General features: G+C 50.6%; 1 protein-coding gene across 5 annotated transcripts in view; it reads right to left on the bottom strand.

Annotated features, from left to right (window-relative positions):
* The window catches only part of ADIPOR1 (adiponectin receptor 1), a 31,538-nt gene that overhangs the window by 9,572 nt on the left and 554 nt on the right, over nucleotides 1–21,412 (bottom strand). The window contains exons 1-4 of one of the 5 annotated variants that reach the window (XM_032972299.2): nucleotides 20,814–20,978; nucleotides 8,389–8,579; nucleotides 5,367–5,498; nucleotides 1,024–1,195 (exon numbers count right to left, since the gene is read on the bottom strand). In XM_032972299.2, coding sequence (XP_032828190.2) covers nucleotides 1,024–1,195; nucleotides 5,367–5,498; nucleotides 8,389–8,579; nucleotides 20,814–20,874 — 556 coding nt within the window. In that variant the 5' untranslated portion in view covers nucleotides 20,875–20,978. Of the gene's footprint in view, nucleotides 1–1,023; nucleotides 1,196–5,366; nucleotides 5,499–8,388; nucleotides 8,580–14,351; nucleotides 14,817–20,808; nucleotides 20,979–21,412 lie in introns of those variants that run through there. The other 4 variants (XM_076074496.1, XM_032972300.2, XM_032972302.2 and 1 more) reach the window with 4 other exon arrangements.

Below are 21,412 nucleotides of genomic sequence, written 5' to 3'. Positions count from 1 at the left end.
TCAATGGTAAACTAGACTTCCATGGTAAACTGGACCTCCATGGTAAACTGGACTCCCATGGTAAACTGGACTCCCATGGTAAACTGGACCTCCATGGTAAACTGGACCTCTATGGTGAACTGGACCTCCATGGTAAACTGGACTCCCATGGTAAACTGGACTCCCATGGTAAACTGGACCTCCATGGTAAACTGGACCTCCATGGTAAACTGGACTCCCATGGTAAACAGGGGGTCAGCAACCACAATAACAAGAAGAGACATTTGTTTCGATTTTCAAGAGCCGCCACTGCAGTCCTTATGGAGTCACCGCATGCGGCTCAGCAGCCGCGGGTTGCCGACCCTTGACCTGACCACAAAGCCCAAGGCCTAACTTTAATCTTCTTCACAGTGGACGGTAATGATCCCCTTACGTCATTCGAAATGGGCAGGCCATTAAAACTTGCTTTGGAGCTTTCGTGACTGCAGGAATGACTCTTTGGTTCTTTCGGTAAAGTCACGTAAAAAATAAATGTATATATATTTTTAAATAATAGCATACGACGTTTCGATTGCAACACAAGCAATCATCATCAGGTACAAATGAAAAAGAAAACAAACCTAGTAAACTTACAATACAACACAGAGAGTCGGCTAACATAACAGTCAACACCCTACCTGGTTGATTACGTTCTTCCAAAGATTGCTACATTTGAGAGAGAGACAAAACACAGACACGGAGACACATACACAGACACATAAGCAGAGAAAGATAACACAGAGACACACAGAGAGAGAGAGACACACACATATGCCATTGTATGCAGGCCTCACGGTCCAAATTTGCAACGACAAAAAAAATGACCAGCAAAGCACTCTTTACACATAGCAGCATCGCCCCCTACTGCTAAACTACTTGCAAGGCTTTCGTCTGTAAAACAAATCACATTCGCGACACCCCCCGCGTCTCGAACAACGGCGCGCTTACCAAACGTGCAAAGCCATCGTCACGATGCGTGCCGCTATTCGCGCAACCTTCTCTCACCGATGAGGTGCGTCCAGATGTTGCCGGTCTCCGTGTGGATGCGGAAGATGCTGCTGAAGCATGCGCGGAACGACGGCATTGGCGGCCGGTGGCCCTGCAGGAGGTAGTCGTTGTCCTGCAGCCAGCTGGGCAGCAGGTCGAACGGGATAACCTGCCAGCGCCGTTCCCACACCTGCGCGACCGGACGCCCGTTAGGCCCGTCGATGGGTTCACGATAAAAACAAAAACACGCTGGAATTTCCAATCGCTTCCAAAAACGGTCCTCGGTCATTCGACTCTCCGCAATTGCTTTTGACTTCGTGTGTATCCTCGTCTCTTTACATATGTTCGTACGAGAGCGACCCTGCACCTCTTTTTGAAATGTTTCTGTAGCCCAGTTGTGTGATTTGTGCCGTGCTCAATCTGGAGGTGAATCGAGTTTGGCGCTGGCAGCGAATTTGGCGCTGTAGGGAATTTAACATTATGCTTTGATTTCACGTTGATTTGTGTTACTACAATATTGTGGGCGAAGATCCAGGACACGCTGGCGGGACTATGTCCCTTGGCTGGCCTGGAAACGCCTAAGAATTCCCCAGGAAGAGCCTGTCGCCAGGGAAAGGGAGGTCTCGACCGCCCCACTTAACACGCTTCCGCCACGACCCTCACCAGGACAAGCAGACCGAGAAATGAACGAACGAACGACAATATTCTCGACTGCTCGTGGAATGTGTTTTTGTTTCTGTTCAGGTTTCTTTACTCTAATTATTGTTTTGCTTTTGTGGTGACCCACGTCACTCCTGCTAATGAGACTCTCGCCTGGTCTCTTGAGCTCTCGCCTAGTTGTACGTACGTACGCCGGATTTCTTTTGACGTAGCCAACCGTGCTGATCGGAGTTCGGCGAAATCAACTCGAACTCGAAACTCGCGGCGACGAGATGACGGCCCAGATTTTGCACGTCCTCGTACATTTTTGACTGCTTCTCAGCGAAGGTTAAAAGGGTTAATGCACTCGCTCTGTCCCGTCTGTAAAAGGCGATCGAACGTGAATGGAACTTCAGCACAACGCTTGTGTTGGCTATCAGGAAACTACCCAAGAGAGAAATCGGCCAAATTTATCAAAGTGGGCGGAGGGAGCGCCCAAAACTTGGGCAAGCCTTTTCAGACAAGTTGGTAACGTCACAAGCCGTGCGCACCTTGCGTGGCCATCTCGTGCACCTTGCAAAGTAATTACGGCGAACTGAACACTCAGGAGAACGAAGGCTCCATCCATTTGCATGATTTTTCTTAAAAAATTGTGTTGTCATTTTACCAAAGCTTGATTTCGATCGTGCTATCTGCATCACGCCGTCACGTCACGAGACCACGGATCCAACCGATTGTCTCGTGGAGCAGCGCAAACCCTTCCGTGTGAGAGAGGGGGCCCACCGAATGTCATCTCACAGAGCTACAGTGAGGGAAAAAAGTATTTGATCCCCTGCTGATTTTGTACGTTTGCCCACTGACAAAGAAATGATCAGTCTATCATTTTAATGGTAGGTTTATTTGAACAGTGAGAGACAGAATAACAACAAGAAAATCCTGAAAAAACGCATGTCAAAAATGTTATAATTTGATTTGCATTTTAATGAGGGAAATAAGTATTTGACCCCTCTGCAAAACATGATTTAGTACTTGGTGGCAAAACCCTTGTTGGCAATCACAAGGGTCAGACGTTTCTTGTAGTTGGCCACCAGGTTTGCACACATCTCAGGAGGGATTTTGTCCCACTCCTCTTTGCAGATCTTCTCCAAGTCATTAAGGTTTCGAGGCTGACGTTTGGCAACTCGAATACCCATCCACGACCCATTTTCAATGCCCTGGCTGAGGGAAGGAGGTTCTCACGCAAGATTTGACGGGACATGGCCCCGTCCATCGTCCCTTTGATGCGGTGAAGTTGTCCTGTCCCCTTAGCAGAAAAACACCCCCAAAGCATAATGTTTCCACCTCCATGTTTGACGGTGGGGGATGGTGTTCTTGGGGTCATAGGCAGCAACGTACAAAATCAGCAGGGGATCAAATACTTTTATCCCCTCACTGTACCCTTCAAGTCGGTCCGTTAAAAGTCACGCGATTATCTCTCGTCAACTACTTTCCATAATCCCATGGGTGCGCGTGATCATTCTTCCTCGTTTTTTTTATTGTAAAGCCTGCGCCAGCAACTTGCACCATGCGGTCGTGGGGCAGCTCATCCTGACTTGTCCAGATTACATTTTTATTGCATCTAGCGAGGCTGCTGCTGCTGCTGCTGCTGGGTGTTATGGTTTTGTTTTTGTTCGTAACGCCGCATGCATTAGAAGCGAACGTCGCCGGGGGTGCCCGAATCGGCACCCCCCGCCGCCCTCCCCCCCCCCGCCACCCGCCACCCCAGCTGGCACGAGCACACAGCCGCGCCGTCATGCACAGCGTTGGCACGAACCCCAAGGTGCCGGTCGCAAAACCACAGACACGCAAATCGCGTGAGGCGCATTGCTTCTAACTGCCACGAAATGTGTTCGGAGAGGGGGAAACAAGCGCCCCATCCCCACCCCCCCCCCGCGCCCTCTCAATGATTCGCTGCGTTACTCAGCTTCACAAGTGCCCGGTCCTGCAAGACCTCACGGTTACAACACCAAAAACAAAATGACAGTCTGTCAACTGCTTAATCGTAACCGCCCCCCCGCCCCCTCTTCCTGCCCACCCCGAGCCCTCCGAGATATAACCCAGAAAAGTATCTCACACAGCACACAGCAACCGCCCATCCCAAAGTTAGTGGACGATCTCTCCCGATACGAAGGCTAAGATCCCCCGTACAGCCTGAAGAGGCTGTTGGGGCGAGCGCTGTTAGCGAGGAGCACCTATGAATGACGGCACGGCACACGAGGGGGGTGGGCGGACAACACCACACCCCAGCCGCCTTTGTCTCCCCAGTGGCGATGTTTACACACCACTCCAAGTACTCATTTTGAGGTCGAGTCGACCTACAAACCTATGTAACCAACCTCAGTGACCTTTGGTGAATACTGACCGAGGAGGGGTTCCACCTCTCTTGTTACGACTGCCTCCTGACTCCCCCCCTCCGCCCACCAAAGACAATGAGTAATCGACTTGTATTCGTTTACTCTGCAATTCCAACAACACCACACCCCAGCCGCCTTTGTCTCCCCAGTGGCGATGTTTACACACCACTCCAAGTGCTCATTTGAGGTCGAGTCGACCTACAAACCTATGTAACCAACCTCAGTGACCTTTGGTGAATACTGACCAAGGGGTTCCACCTCTCTTGTTAAGACTGCCTCCTGACTCCCCCCCTCCGCCCACCAAAGACAATGAGTAATCGACTTGTATTCGTTTACTCTGCAATTCCGCTTGTGTTTGTAGCTGCTCCCCCCCCCCCCCCCGCTATTGTTCAGCTGTGGCCAGTTGATGATGCCCACTGTAAACAACCGCTTCCCACTTTGCTATAACGGGGTCTTCTGGGTCAAAAGACGGGCAAGGCAGCTGCATATTTCGGAAGCCCTGACCTTTTGGCAGAGAAAAAAAAGTGTAAAATAAACAGGAGGCAGTGATGCCGATGATCGCGGCGACAATCGTGGTGATGATGAGGAGAGTAATGATGATTATGACGGTGATAATAATGATGATTAATATGATTCCGATGATAACAACGTTGATGACAATGATGATGATAATCACGCGGAAAATGCCCGTCACTTACGCGACGAGACACTGCGACCGGTGTCCCGAGGTTTTTGTGAAAATCGAGAGATTTTTTTTTTTCTATCTCCGTGTAAAATATTCTGCCCTCGTGCTCGACCCATGATGCAGCGGGGCAGAGCTAGCCGGGATGCTGGACGAGCTGGCAGAGGAGTGGGCAGCGCCCATGGGCACATGGAGTGGCCACTAAAAATGCTCGTAGGCACATCAGAAAGAGCAAGGAGGTCACGTTCACTGTTGGGACGGGGTAGTAAGCTGAGCGAGCGTGGCTGTGCAATAGGAGGTCGACTCAGCCTAAACACGAGTAGCTGGTGCGGTGTGTAGTAAACATCGCCACTAGAGAGACAAAGGCGGCCGGGCGTGGTGCTGGCCACCCACCCCCCTCGTGTGCCGTGCCAGCCTTCATAGGTGCTCGCTAAAAGCACTTGCCCCAACAGTCTGTTGAGGCTACACGGGGGATCTTTGTCTTTTTCCTGTGAGCGGTGCTGAGAGTGTGAGGGAGAGAGGGACTCGTCATGAGTCGTGGTTGAGTCTCTCAGAAGCGTGGCAGCTTTGTCCTTCCCCCCGCACCGCCCATTATCGCGGTTGGCTACGTACGGTGTGAAAGAAGTTCAACGTACACACATACATACCTTGTACACAAACTCCTCCATCTTCTCCATGGCGTGGTGGGCCTGCTCGGGCAGCGTGATGACTCTCAGCGGCACCTCCTCCTCCTCATCTTCTTCCTCCTCAGTGGCTCCACCAGAAGTCGCCCGCGCATCCTGCACACCCGCAGATTTGGTAAAGGTGCAGCCCTGAAATGCCTCGCTCGTGCCACCGCTGGCAGAAGGCCCTCCACTAGAGGCTCCACGGTGGCGAGATGTTAACTACAGTAAAACCTCGGAAATCGAACGCCCCAGAACTCGGACAATTCGGTGATCGAACAAAATTTTCGACCATTTTTTACCCCGGACATCGAACAAAAATTCGGAGGTCGAACAACTGGAAAGAACCGGTTTGGGCCTAGACGCGTAGCCAGGGCAACCAAGACAATGGCGAATGGCCCAGTTTACGCGTAGCTCTCGTCCTTCATCACTGTAAAGTTCCTGCCCCCCCCAATACGAATCCTCTCATCCAGCCCATGGACCAACAGGTAATTTCCAACTTTAAAAAACTCTACACGAAAGCCCTTTTCAAAGGTGGCAAAATGGGCTGAGTTACACAATTTTGTACAAAAATATCATCCAGATAAGGCAGTAGCCAGCGGAGCAGGCGATTTTTATAATGATAATGCATTGAGTCATTTCAGAAACACCTTAAAACGGAGGCAGAAACAATCCTCTCTTGATCAGTTTTTAGTAAAAAGGCCCTCAAGTGAATCACAGTTAGTGCTCGACAAAAGGCAAAGAGAATAAAGAACCCAAGAAGGGCAGTTACCCAACGTGTTTATGGAGGGGGACTCCCCTTCCAAGCAACACTGACACCTCCTCCCCTCCTCACCATCTTCCACTCAAGCCATCCACTCTCCTTACTACAGGTAAAGTGAAGTTCAATGTTCATTTATTCTATTAATTATAACTGTGTTTCTTGTTTTTTGTATGCTTTTATGTACTGTACTGTATTTGAATATTGAAAACTTTGTGTAAAAATGGCCCATAATAGGAGCATCCTATGGTGGGTGGGGAACCAATTAATGCTATTTCCATTCATTCTTATGGGGAAAATTGATTCGGTGTTCGAACAAATCGGTGTTTGAACACGGTTTTGGAACAAATTAAGTTCGATCTCCGAGGTACCACTGTACTTCGCCTGTGTGTGTTTATCTTGAACTTCTTTCGCAACGTAGTATGCAGGAGGTCTTGGGTTCGATCCCAACCCTGACGACCTGAATATTTAGAGTTTGCATGTTCAACGTGGGTTTAGACTATTTGGCTGCCATACATTACCACGTGATAGATAAGCCACTTCGTTGAGCTATCATTTGTGGCCAGGTCGCTTCTGAAAGAGAGCTATGAAGCTCAGTAGTCCTAACCTGGGAAAAAAAAGTATCGTTTTTAGAGAAAACTCCAAAGCCCCCCCCCCCTCCCCTCTTGATGGTTTTCTTGGCTTGGTCTTCCAAGATCACCAGACATCTCGGAAGCGGTGGGATCACCCACACATTACCCCATCACACGCGACCTGCCGATTGACCGACTGTGCCGGTTTATTCTGCTGGGTGGCCACAGGTGGATTTACTACCAATACGAGTGACAACAATCGGTACGCAAACATAAACACCGCCGATTAGCACGGTTGGCTACGTACGGTGGTAAGAAGTTCGATATATACATACATAAACTACATAGACAATTATGAATGAAATATTCCAAGAACTAAAGATCTACAACACGCTAGGTCAGTCATGAAGAATCTTTGTCCATACTTCATCAAGCTGGCCAGTGAAGTTACGTGGGCAGCCAGGACTGCTTGAGGTATTTACATCCGCCACTGATATTAGCCGCGACCAGGAATTGAACTCAGGGCCGCCGGACTCATAGGGCGGCACTGACCTCTCTAATAAAGTAAATCCCTGGCTAGCTGGACCATGGATAATCAGACTCTTGCTAGACGGATTTTGTATTTAGCCGGACTAGGTTGGGTAGTTGAAAAAATATATAATCTAAAATGTAAATGGGATGCAAAGAGATAGTAAATATAATAGGACAATATTACGTGAAATATGTCATGTGACGTATAATACACAAGCACTGGGTATACGTTATATATTGTGTATAATGTAGAAATGTGTAAATGTAATAGGGGAGGGGTGGTGGGGGATGGTGGGGTGGGGGGATAGGGGAGGAATGGTGGGGAGGGGGTGGTAGGGGAGGGGTGGTAGGGTGGGGGGACCAGCGTTCACGCGTACTGGACAAGACAATTCCTGTACAACACTAGTATGCAACACGTAGCATTAGCAGCATTTTACGTGTTGGTCTGTACAATAACACACACTACAGACCCTAAAACATTTACAGTAATACATATATATTGCTGTTGTGTTGTTTTACGTTGATGTTAATGTTGTGGATTGGCTCTCCAACACACCGGTGTGCTGTACTCGTAACGAATTGCCATGTTCTGTTTATGTGACAAACCTTACTAATTTGGCTGTGTCGGGTGGAGGTGGGTTTAACGACACCATTGACGATTATCTGAACCGGTCCTGGGCATCCCTGAGGTCTACTGAGCCTGAAATGAGTACCAAGTGCATTGTGTAAACATCTCTACTTATGGAGACAAAGATGGCCGGGCGTGGTGTTGACCACCCACCCCCCCTACTGTTAGCAAGCACCTTCATTAGGTGCTTGCTAACAGTACTTGCCCCAACAGTCTGTTGAAGGCTATACGAGGGATATTTCTACCTGTGCGTTTCTCGGTGGCTATTGGCGCATCTGTGTATTGCCGCTTGCGTCGCGGTCTGACTGCCCTGCATGTCTGTTGTGGACAGTTTCCACTGCAAGTGTCTCTCTGTCGGATTGAACGCCTCCCCATGCCACGTTGGTCCCGAGGATCACCGAGCTACACTTCACCACGTTGGTCATTGCGGGTTTAGCGAAGGCGGACCTGACAACTGAACGCGGTGACATGTGCCGCCCCGACACCCACGGCCACCAGCAGCTCCCAGCGACTCACGGTGCGTCCCGGCAGCAGCGGTCCCATCTCGGCGGCGGTCACTCCGCCTGGATCCGGCTGATCCTTCCGTGGGAAGGACTTCGCTTCCGCTGCCGAAGCCATCGCGGCCGACGCCGAGCCGGGACAGAGGTGGCCGACCCTGACCCTGACCCCCTCCACCGCACCTCTTCCTCCGCCGTGTCCTCCTCTCGCTGAGCACAAAAGCGGACGGAGGCCGCCGACGGGTTAAAAGGAAGACAAAGGAGGCCGGGATCAACCGCATCGGGGGAGCAGTGTGGCACGGTCCAGCAGTGGCGCGTTCGCCGCTTGTTGTAGAGGTTCTTTGTTCGATTGCGGCTGCTCCCCCCCGGTTATTACTGCGGGCGTATTAACCACAAAACACTGTTAAAGGTCCTCCGACGTCGCTCGAAATGAGCCAGCGTCACGGTCCAAAATGTAAAAAATCTCCTGCAAATTGGTCAGTTGGGATCACACGCAGCAGTATCGCTGCCCCACTGGCAGACTTTATCATCTGTGAAACACAGCACCTTTACGATAGTCATGCGCTATAAGAATGGCACGAATATATACGAAATGTACTCCGGTACTTTGTCATTATTTGTATAGCCAAGCAGAATGACGGGGCAAGTGCTGTTCCACCACGCATGGCACTTGCCAGTCCACTGCTGAATGAAGGCCTTCCCACGCTCCCCATGGGTTTGTTGACCGTACACAGCATGTTCTCCTATAACGTGGAAGTTGTTACATTCCCGAACACCACATTGTGGAAACATCGCGTTATAAATGAATAATACTGGCTAAAGCACGGTCCGCGATAACACGTCAGATGCGTACGCAGGCCGAACAAAGACCGAGGCGCGTGGGTAGCGTCTAGAAGCATCCAGCAGCATCCCAACGCCCTGCGTGATGCTATGCCGACGCGGCCGAACAACAGCTTATTCCTACTCGCGCGACGTAGTTCCGTTCACTCAAATCCCGTTAATATCCACTTCGCGTCGGAGCTAGGCAAAAATGTGTTCCAACACATTCATTGGGATATATCGAAATTTGGCGTTATGAAAACAACACGTGGCTTTGTAGGATAACAGACCTTACATGACCATACTCATACCCTTATTAGTAGTGCCTACCTTATTGCAAACCAATTCAGACCTTAATGGTTACCCCATGCCCCTTATACATCTCAACGTTCATCCTATAAAGTCCCATCATAAGGTAGAAACATGAAAAATAGACTTTTTTTGCCCGTATTGAAACGGCTGTACGCCGCGTGGACCTGAAATCTCAATTTCCCTGTACAATAAAACCGGGTAAACTGTATGGGTTGACACGGTATGCTTCAAAATTGGAGTCCATTGGAGAATTTAACATTGGAGTCTATGGGAGACTTCAACATTGGAGTCTATGGGAGATTTCAACATTGGAGTCTATGGGAGACTTCAACATTGGAGTCTATGGGAGACTTCAACATTGGAGTCTATGGGAGACTTCAACATTGAAGTCTATGGGAGACATCAACATTGGAGTCTATGGGAGACTTCGACATTGGAGTCTATGGGAGACTTCAACATTGGAGTCTATGGGAGACTTCAACATTGGAGTCTATGGGAGACTTCAACATTGAAGTCTATGGGAGACATCAACATTGGAGTCTATGGGAGACTTCGACATTGGAGTCTATGGGAGACTTCGACATTGGAGTCTATGGGAGACTTCGACATTGGAGTCTATGGGAGACTTCGACATTGGAGTCTATGGGAGACTTCGACATTGGAGTCTATGGGAGACTTCGACATTGGAGTCTATGGGAGACTTCGACATTGGAGTCTATGGGAGACTTCGACATTGGAGTCTATGGGAGACTTCGACATTGGAGTCTATGGGAGACTTCGACATTGGAGTCTATGGGAGACTTCGACATTGGAGTCTATGGGAGACTTCGACATTGGAGTCTATGGGAGACTTCGACATTGGAGTCTATGGGAGACTTCGACATTGGAGTCTATGGGAGACTTCGACATTGGAGTCTATGGGAGACTTCGACATTGGAGTCTATGGGAGACTTCGACATTGGAGTCTATGGGAGACTTCGACATTGGAGTCTATGGGAGACTTCAAGATTGGAGTCTATGGGAGACTTCAACATTGGAGTCTATGGGAGACTTCAAGATTGGAGTCTATGGGAGACTTCAACATTGGAGTCTATGGGAGACTTCAACATTGGAGTCTATGGGAGACTTCAACATTGGAGTCTATGGGAGACTTCGACATTGGAGTCTATGGGAGACTTCGACATTGGAGTCTATGGGAGACTTCGACATTGGAGTCTATGGGAGACTTCGACATTGGAGTCTATGGGAGACTTCAACATTGGAGTCTATGGGAGACTTCGACATTGGAGTCTATGGGAGACTTCGACATTGGAGTCTATGGGAGACTTCGACACTGGAGTCTATGGGAGACTTCGACATTGGAGTCTATGGGAGACTTCGACATTGGAGTCGATGGGAGACTTCGACATTTGAGTCTATGGGAGACTTCGACATTTGAGTCTATGGGAGACTTCGACATTGGAGTCTATGGGAGACTTCGACATTGGAGTCTATGGGAGACTTCGACATTGGAGTCTATGGGAGACTTCAACATTGGAGTCTATGGGAGACTTCGACATTGGAGTCTATGGGAGACTTCGACATTGGAGTCTATGGGAGACTTCGACATTGGAGTCTATGGGAGACTTCGACATTGGAGTCTATGGGAGACTTCAACATTGGAGTCTATGGGAGACTTCAAGATTGGAGTCTATGGGAGACTTCAACATTGGAGTCTATGGGAGACTTCAACATTGGAGTCTATGGGAGACTTCAACATTGGAGTCTATGGGAGACTTCGACATTGGAGTCTATGGGAGACTTCGACATTGGAGTCTATGGGAGACTTCGACATTGGAGTCTATGGGAGACTTCAACATTGGAGTCTATGGGAGACTTCGACATTGGAGTCTATGGGAGACTTCGACATTGGAGTCTATGGGAGACTTCGACACTGGAGTCTATGGGAGACTTCGACATTGGAGTCTATGGGAGACTTCGACATTGGAGTCGATGGGAGACTTCGACATTGGAGTCTATGGGAGACTTCGACATTGGAGTCTATGGGAGACTTCGACATTGGAGTCTATGGGAGACTTCGACATTGGAGTCTATGGGAGACTTCGACATTGGAGTCTATGGGAGACTTCAACATTGGAGTCTATGGGAGACTTCGACATTGGAGTCTATGGGAGACTTCGACATTGGAGTCTATGGGAGACTTCGACATTGGAGTCTATGGGAGACTTCGACATTGGAGTCTATGGGAGACTTCGACATTGGAGTCTATGGGAGACTTCGACATTGGAGTCTATGGGAGACTTCGACATTGGAGTCTATGGGAGACTTCGACATTGGAGTCTATGGGAGACTTCGACATTGGAGTCTATGGGAGACTTCGACATTGGAGTCTATGGGAGACTTCAACATTGGAGTCTATGGGAGACTTCGACATTGGAGTCTATGGGAGACTTCGACATTGGAGTCTATGGGAGACTTCGACATTGGAGTCTATGGGAGACTTCGACATTGGAGTCTATAGGAGACTTCGACATTGGAGTCTATGGGAGACTTCGACATTGGAGTCTATGGGAGACTTCGACATTGGAGTCTATGGGAGACTTCGACATTGGAGTCTATGGGAGACTTCGACATTGGAGTCTATGGGAGACTTCAACATTGGAGTCTATGGGAGACTTCGACATTGGAGTCTATGGGAGACTTCGACATTGGAGTCTATGGGAGACTTCGACATTGGAGTCTATGGGAGACTTCGACATTGGAGTCTATGGGAGACTTCGACATTGGAGTCTATGGGAGACTTCAACATTGGAGTCTATGGGAGACTTCAACATTGGAGTCTATGGGAGACTTCAACATTGGAGTCTATGGGAGACTTCAACATTGGAGTCTATGGGAGACTTCAACATTGGAGTCTATGGGAGACTTCAACATTGGAGTCTATGGGAGACTTCAACATTGGAGTCTATGGGAGACTTCAACATTGGAGTCTATGGGAGACTTCAACATTGGAGTCTATGGGAGACTTCAACATTGGAGTCTATGGGAGACTTCAACATTGGAGTCTATGGGAGACTTCGACATTGGAGTCTATGGGAGACTTCGACATTGGAGTCTATGGGAGACTTCAACATTGGAGTCTATGGGAGACTTCGACATTGGAGTATATGGGAGACTTCGACATTGGAGTCTATGGGAGACTTCGACATTGGAGTCTATGGGAGACTTCGACATTGGAGTCTATGGGAGACTTCGACATTGGAGTCTATGGGAGACTTCGACATTGGAGTCTATAGGAGACTTCGACATTGGAGTCTATGGGAGACTTCAACATTGGAGTCTATGGGAGACTTCAACATTGGAGTCTATGGGAGACTTCAACATTGGAGTCTATGGGAGACTTCAACATTGGAGTCTATGGAAGACTTCGACATTGGAGTCTATGGGAGACTTCGATATTGGAGTCTATGGGAGACTTCAACATTGGAGTCTATGGGAGACTTCGACATTTGAGTCTATGGGAGACTTCAACATACCTGTCAACCCCTAATCAGTGCCCACCTTATTACAGACCAATTGAAACCTGACTGGTCACCCCGTCTCAGTACACATCTCAACGTTCATCCTACAAAGTTCCATCGAAAGGGAGAAACACAAACAAATAAATACTCACCACGACTACATTCACCACTAGTACATTCACCACTAGTACACTCACCACACTAGTACATTCACCACTAGTACACTCACCACACTAGTACACTCACCACCAGTACACTCACCACCAGTACACTCACCAGTAGTACACACTAGTATACTCACCACTACAAACCTGTCAAACCCTTATCAGTGCCCTACCTTATCACAGACCAATTCAGACTTCAATGTTCACCCCGTGCCCCTTATAAATCTCAACGTTCATCCTACAAAGTCCCATCACAAGGGAGAAACACAAACAAATAGACAAAGATATTGCCCGTATTGAAACGGCAGTACGGAGTATGGCCCTGAAAACTCAATTTCCCTGCACAAGAATACGGGGTAAGCCGTATGGGTTGACACGGTATGCGTAATAGTCAGTTAAAGGTTGGTAAAGGGATGTACCAAGCAGATGATCAACCCGAACCCCATCCCCTCACCTCTTCCTCCCTACCTCCTCCTGCTGCTCAGCACACATCGAACCGAACACCAAGAACTCAATTCCAGAATAAGCTCCCAGCACGTGGAGCGAAACGTTGGACATCATGCCGAACAAATGCACGTCTGTTTGTCGCGCGGGTTTTCACGACCAATGTTATGTCATAACAGAGGGTTTTTTTCTTTTCTTCTGATCAAATCGGGTTGTGGGTTTATTCTCCAACACACGAGTATGCTGAACCGGTAACCAATTGGCACGTTTTGGTTTACGCGACGAATCTCACGGATTGGCCGTGTCAGGTGGCGGCGGAGTCAACGACGGCATTCATATTTACCCCGATCTAACCCCATCTAACACCCCCACCCACACCACCCCCGCCACAAAAAAAAAACCTCTATTATGGAAATGTACTTATCCTTTACAACACCCGGTACAATCAATCCTCACGACAACCAAAGACAAATCCGGAAAGCTGCGCCGCACAACCGCGGAAACATACGCAGCAGCAGCAGCAGAAGCATCAGAACAGTGAGCCCAGCGTTTAGTGGAAAACACGACCGAGTGTTCACGTAACAGCCCTCTTTGTCGATCCGCTGCTGGATGTTGTGCCTCTTCCACGCCGCGTGGGGCCACGCGTTGGGTCGTTTTGCCGTACCTCACCGCGATGATCGGCGCGGGTCGGTGGTGCTCACGACGGTTCAATTATCACTCACCAGCGCTGTCAGCCATGGCCACGGGCGAGTCGTGAATCCTGGGTATCCGGGTTCAGGGTGCAGTGTGCTCAGCGCTACGCCACCACGCCACCACTCCAGCCACTCGTTCATCCACCCCACCCCCCCACCTTACTCGACAAATACACGGTTCTTATCTTGTGGACCATGCATCAAGTTCACAGCTCCCTCCGCCCAGGCAAAATTCGATGACACGTCGAGGTCCCGTGGGATGCGATCCAAGTCAAGAATCGATTACTTTTTTTGTCACGTGTTGTTTACCGCCTCGTCTGCGTAGTTCCTCGTTACCCTACGTCTCACTGGAATACATTCGTTCGCTCCATTAGGCTCAATGTAACATGTTGCGCCACTTGAACATTATTTGCATCAGCTGCGAATTAATCAACTGTTCTTACGCACCACGATTCCATACGTGTCTCGCGAGATAACTTGCTTGGCAAATGATTGCTGCTGCGGTATTATGGTCAGCACACTGGAATTGCAACCCAGAGGTCAACAGCTCGATGACCCAGTTGAACCACTGGACAGACTGTCTGTTTGGCTGTCTCTGTAGCTGTCTGTGTGGCTGTCTGTGTGGCTGTCTCTGTAGCTGTCTGTGTGGCTGTCTGTGTGGCTGTCTCTGTAGCTGTCTGTGTGGCTGTCTGTGTGGCTGTCTCTGTAGCTGTCTCTGTAGCTGTCTGTGTGGCTGTCTCTGTAGCTGTTTCTGTAGCTGTCTGTGTGGCTGTCTCTGTAGCTGTCTCGGTAGCTGTCTGTGTAGCTGTCTGTGTGGCTGTCTGTGTGGATGTCTCTGTAGCTGTCTGTGTGGCTGTCTCTGTAGCTGTCTGTGTAGCTGTCTCTGTAGCTGTCTGTGTAGCTGTCTGTGTGGCTGTCTCTGTAGCTGTCTGTGTGGCTGTGTGGCTGTCTCTGTAGCTGTCTGTGTGGCTGTCTCTGTAGCTGTCTCTGTAGCTGTCTGTGTAGCTGTCTCTGTGACTGTCTCTGCAGCTGTCTGTGCGGCTGTCTCTGTAGCTGTCTCTGTAGCTGTCTGTGTGGGTGTCTCTGTAGCTATCTGTGTGGCTGTCTCTGTAGCTGTCTGTGTGGCTGTCTGTGTAGCTGTCTCTGTAGCTGTCTGTGTGGCTGTCTCTGTAGCTGTCTGTGTGGCTGTGTGGCCGTCTCGGTAGCTGTCTGTGTGGCTGTCTGTGTAGCTGTCTGTGTAGCTGTCTCTGTAGCTGTCTGTGTGGCTGTCTGTGTGGCTGTCTGTGTGGCTGCCTGTGTGGCTGTCTGTGTAGCTGTCTGTGTAGCTGTCTCTGTGGCTGTCTCTGCAGCTGTCTGTGTGGCTGTCTCTGTAGCTGTCTGTGTGGGTGTCTCTGTAGCTGTGTGGCTGTCTCTGTAGCTGTCTGTGTAGCTGTCTCTGTAGCTGTCTGTGTAGCTGTCTGTGTGGCTGTTTGTGTGGCTGTCTGTGTAGCTGTCTCTGTAGCTGTCTCTGTAGCTGTCTGTGTAGCTGTCTGTGTAGCTGTCTGTGTGGCTGTTTGTGTGGTTGTCTCTGTAGCTGTCTGTGTGGTCGTCTCTGTAGCTATCTCTGTGGCTGTCTCTGCAGCTGTCTGTGTGGCTGTCTCTGTAGCTGTCTCTGTAGCTGTCTCTCTGGCTGTCTCTGTAGCTGTCTGTGTGTGTGTCTCTGTAGCTGTCTGTGTGGCTGTCTCTGTAGCTGTCTGTGTGGCTGTCTGTGTAGCTGTCTGTGTAGCTGTCTCTGTAGCTGTCTGTGTGGTTGTCTGTGTAGCTGTCTCTGTAGCTGTCTGTGCGGCTGTCTGTGCGGCTGTCTGTGTGGCTGTCTGTGTAGCTGTCTCTGTAGCTGTCTGTGTAGCTGTCTGTGTGGCTGTCTGTGTGGCTGTCTCTGTAGCTGTCTCTGTAGCTGTCTCTGTAGCTGTCTGTGTAGCTGTCTCTGTAGCTGTCTGTGTGGCTGTCTCTGTAGCTGTCTCTAGCTGTCTGTGTAGCTGCCTCTGTAGCTGTCTCTGTAGCTGTCTGTGTGGCTGTCTGTGTAACTGCCTGTGTGGCTGTCTCTGTAGCTGTCTCTGTAGCTGTGTGGCTGTCTGTGTAGCTGTCTGTGTGGCTGTCGCTGTAGCTGCCTGTGTGGCTGTCTCTGTGGCTGTCTCTGTAGCTGTCTGTGCAGCTGTCTGTGTGGCTGTCTCTGTGGCTGTCTCTGTTGCTGTCTGTGTGACTGTCTCTGTAGCTGTGTGTGTAGCTGTCTCTGTAGCTGCCTGTGTAGCTGTCTGTGTGGCTGTCTCTGTAGCTGTCTGTGTGGCTGTGTGACCGTCTCTGTAGCTGTCTGTGTGGCTGTCTCTGTAGCTGTCTGTGTAGCTGTCTGTGTAGCTGTCTGTGTAGCTGTCTCTGTGGCTGTCTCTGCAGCTGTCTGTGTGGCTGTCTCTGTAGCTGTCTCTGTAGCTGTCTCTGTAGCTGTCTCTGTAGCTGTCTGTGTGGGCCTCTGTAGCTGTCTGTGTGGCTGTCTGTGTAGCTGTCTGTGTAGCTGTCTCTGTAGCTGTCTCTGTGGCTGTCTCTGTGGCTGTCTGTGTGGCTGTCTGTGTGGCTGTCTGTGTGGCTGTCTGTGTGGCTGTCTGTGTAGCTGTCTGTATAGCTGTCTGTGTGGCTGTCTGTGTGGCTGTCTGTGTAGCTGTCTCTGTAGCTGTCTGTGTTGCTGCCTCTGTAGCTGTCTCTGTAGTTGTCTGTGTAGCTGTCTGTGTAGCTGTCTGTGTAGCTGTCTCTGTGGCTGTCTCTGTGGCTGTCTCTGTGGCTGTCTCTGCAGCTGTCTGTGTGGCTGTCTCTGTAGCTGTCTGTGTGGGTCTCTGTAGCTGTCTGTGTGGCTGTCTCTGTAGCTGTATGTGTGACTGTCTGTGTGACTGTCTGTGTAGCTGTCTGTGTAGCTGTCTGTGTAGCTGTCTCTGTGGCTATCTGTGTAGCTGTCTCTATAGCTGTCTGTGTGGCTGTCTGTGTGGCTGTCTGTGTAGCTGTCTCTGTAGCTGTCTCTGTAGCTGTCTGTGTAGCTGTCTGTGTGGCTGTTTGTGTGGCTGTCTCTGTAGCTGTCTCTGTAGCTGTCTGTGTAGCTGTCTCTGTAGCTGTCTGTGTAGCTGTCTGTGTAGCTGTCTATGTGGCTGTCTCTGTAGCTGTCTGTGTGGCTGTGTGGCCGTCTCTGTAGCTGTCTGTGTGGCTGTCTCTGTAGCTGTCTCTGTAGCTGTCTCTGTAGCTGTCTCTGTGGCTGTCTCTGTAGCTGTCTGTGTGGGTGTCTCTGTAGCTGTCTGTGTGGCTGTCTGTGTAGCTGTCTGTTTAGCTGTCTCTGTAGCTGTCTGTGTGGCTGTCTGTGTAGCCGTCTCTGTAGCTGTCTGTGTGGCTGTCTGTGTGGCTGTCTGTGTAGCTGCCTCTGTAGCTGTCTGTGTAGCTGTCTGTGTGGCTGTCTGTGTGGCTGTCTTTGTAGCTGTCTGTGTAGCTGTCTGTGTAGCTGTCTCTGTAGCTGTCTCTGTAGCTGTCTCTGTAGCTGTCTGTGTAGCTGTCTCTGTGGCTGTCTCTGTAGCTGTCTCTGTAGTTGTCTGTGTGGCTGTCTCTGTAGCTGTCTCTGTAGCTGTGTGGCTGTCTGTGTAGCTGTCTGTGTGGCTGTCTCTGTAGCTGCCTGTGTGGCTGTCTGTGGAGCTGTCTCTGTAGCTGTCTCTGTAGCTGTCTCTGTAGCTGTCTGCGTGGCTGCCTCTGTAGCTGTCTCTAGCTGTCTGTGTGGCTGTCTCTGTAGCTGTCTCTGTAGTTGTGTGGCTGTCTCTGTAGCTGTCTGTGTGGCTGTCTCTGTAGCTGCCTGTGTGGCTGTCTCTGTGGCTGTCTGTGTGGCTGTCTGTGTAGCTGCCTGTGTGGCTGTCTCTGTGGCTGTCTCTGTGGCTGTCTCTGTGGCTGTCCGTGTGGCTGTCTGTGTAACTACCTGTGTGGCTGTCTGTGTGGCTGTCTGTGTAGCTGCCTGTGTGGCTGTCTGTGTAGCTGTCTGTGTAGCTGTCTCTGTGACTGTCTGTGTGGCTGTCTGTGTGGCTGTCTGTGTAGCTGTCTGTGTGGTTGTCTCTGTAGCTGTCTCTGTGGCTGTCTGTGTGGCTGTCTGTGTAGCTGTCTGTGTGGCTGTCTGTGTGGCTGTCTCTGTAGCTGTCTCTGTAGCTGTCTGTGTGGCTGTCTGTTTAGCTGTCTGTGTAGCTGTCTCTGTAGCTGTGTGGCTGTCTGTGTGGCTGTCTGTGTGGCTGTCTGTGTGGATGTCTGTGTGGTTGTCTGTGTAGCTGTCTGTGCGGCTGTCTGTGCGGCTGTCTGTGCGGCTGTCTGTGTGGCTGTCTGTGTGGCTGTCTCTGTGGCTGTCTCTGTAGCTGTCTCTGTAGCTGTCTCTGTAGCTGTCTGTGTGGCTGTCTGTGTGGCTGTCTGTGTGGCTGTCTGTGTGGCTGTCTCTGTAGCTGTCTCTGTGGCTGTCTCTGTAGCTGTCTGTGTGGCTGTCTGTGTGGCTGTCTGTGTAGCTGTCTGTGTGGCTGTCTGTGTAGCTGGTCCGGCAAAACAACCCCCTACCTCCTCACGGTGCCGGACGGGCAACTCTGTCGTGGACAGTGCTGTGGGGGGAGGTCCAATTTTGATTGGCTCCTCCCCTCATGGCATATGTGTCTACCACAGGGGCTGAACGGGGGCTCTGGACGGGTGCGAGGGGCTAGTAACCCCTCCACCTTCAATTAATTACCACTAAACCACGAGTTAAACTGAAATATGTAACTAATAAGCTTGTGCCGGAGGCCCCGGGGGGCCAGGCGTCTATGACGTCTGCTGGCCAAACCCCAATTGGCGGAGCCAGGAGATTGAATATCTACCCTCGGGGCTCCTTCAGAAACAACAAAAAGCCACTACGGGTGGCCACGTGGAATGTTCGAACGCTCACTGCGGAGGAGAGGCTGCCACTCCTCTGTCGGGAGCTGGACCGGTACCGCCTGGATCTGTGTGGCATTCAGGAGGTCCGGTGGACCAGCTCTGGCTCCTGCCACCATGAGGGGTGGATAGTCCTCTACTCGGGGCAGCAGACTGCCAAACAACAGGTTGTGGCTCTTCTTTTGAACAAAAGAATGAAGGGGGCGTGGGAGCGTGGCGGTGAGGTGTGGGAAGCTGTAAGTCCCAGGCTACTTTGGGCTCGCCTTCCCATCAACCGGAGGCGAGGAATGGTGGTCGTGGTTACTTATGCCCCCACCGAAGATGAACATCCGTGGAGGGATGCAGGCAAAGCCGATGAGTCAGATGCCTTCTATGACCTCCTGTCACAGGTGCTGGCTAAAGTGACCCCTCGGGATAGAGTCATCATGTTGGATGACTTCAATGCCCGAGTTGGTCATGATACTGGCACCTGGTCTGGAGTGATTGGAGGGCATGGGTCAGATCAGCTCAATAACAACGGTAGGAGGCTGCTAGATTTTTGTGCAGCCCATGGGCTTGTAATTACCAACACGCTGTTCCGGCATCGGCGCATCCACACAACATCATGGATGCATGCCGGGTCCAAGCAAGAACATCTGCTGGACTACATAGTGACGGACCAGCGGATGCGAGCCCATGTCCTTGACACCAGGACCTACCGTGGAGCTGATCTGCCCTCTGACCATCGACTAGTCATCTGTAAGATGTGCCTGCCATTCTTCCACTCCGGTGGTGGGTGTACACCCAGGACCCCATTCCAACCTAAAGTGGCCTGGTCTCAGTTATCTGATGAAAGTTGCAAGCGAGAATTTCATCATCGCTTGCGGCTGGGATTGGCATCATCCCCAACTCCTCCTGATGTCGAGGGTAAATGGGCGAGGTTTAGGACTGTGACTCATACAGCTGCAATGGCTGCTTTGGGTACGCGGTCCAGACCTCCCCAGAGATCCTGGCTGACAGAGGTGTTCAGGATGGTTGAGAAAAAGCAACAGGCCCACTGTCATCGGCTACAGAATCCCACGTCAGAGAATGAGGAGGCTTACCTCAGCCTTCGCTCGGAGGTTCGGAGAGCTGTGAGGCGCTGCAAGGATGGGTGGTGGTCACAGGTTGCTGAGGAGATGGAGTCTGCCTCAGTGGCCCGTGATCACAAATCTCTATTTAACTCGTCATATTTGAGGGGGAGTCTGACTTTGTGTGACGAGGGGGGGGGTCCAAAATCGCGTGACGTCATTTATGGACGGCCCCAAGGCCAGCAACGGATTGATAAATTGTTGTATCAAGTAAACGTTGATATATTTTCAGATGAAGTTAAGGGTCCCTCCTTAATTTACGAAATGTTAACAATGTATTAGTACAGTCCTGTATACTGTATACGTAACCAGGCCCAATGAAGGGAATGTATTCAAAGATATTTCTCCTAGAGTCTTTGTGTAAGCGTTCTTTGTCAATCCGCTGCGTGATTGTGTGTGTGATTGTGTGATTGTGTGTGTGGTGGTTTGGTTCGCCATACTTCACCATCACGCTCGCCGGGGAAGTCAGAGGGGATGCCGTAGGGGGGGGCCGGGTCTCGAGACATCACTCCAACTCAGAGGTCTTCGGCTTCACCAGAGGATTGGCGCCCGTGATGGTCAACAACCACCACCACCGCCAACAACAACCACCACCACCGCCAACAACAACAACCACCACCGCCAACAACAACCACCACCGCCAACAACAACCACCACCGCCAACAACAACCACCACCACCAACAACAACCACCACCACCGCCAACAACAACAACCACCACCGCCAACAACAACAACCACCACCACCAACAACAACCACCACCGCCAACAACAACAACAACCACCACCGCCAACAACAACCACCACCACCAACAACAACCACCACCACCGCCAACAACAACAACCACCACCGCCAACAACAACAACCACCACCACCACCGCCAACAACAACAACCACCAACAACAACAACCACCACCGCCAACAACAACAACCACCACCACCGCCAACAACAACAACCACCACCAACAACAACAACCACCACCACCGCCAACAACAACAACCACCACCACCGCCAACAACCACCACCACCACCGCCAACAACAAC

The sequence above is a fragment of the Petromyzon marinus genome, chromosome 48 (assembly GCF_048934315.1).
Source record: "Petromyzon marinus isolate PM22_M1 ecotype Great Lakes invasive population chromosome 48, UKy_Petmar_22M1.pri1.0, whole genome shotgun sequence".
NCBI classification, from domain to species: domain Eukaryota; kingdom Metazoa; phylum Chordata; class Hyperoartia; order Petromyzontiformes; family Petromyzontidae; genus Petromyzon; species Petromyzon marinus.
This window is presented reverse-complemented; position numbering and strand designations above follow the sequence as displayed.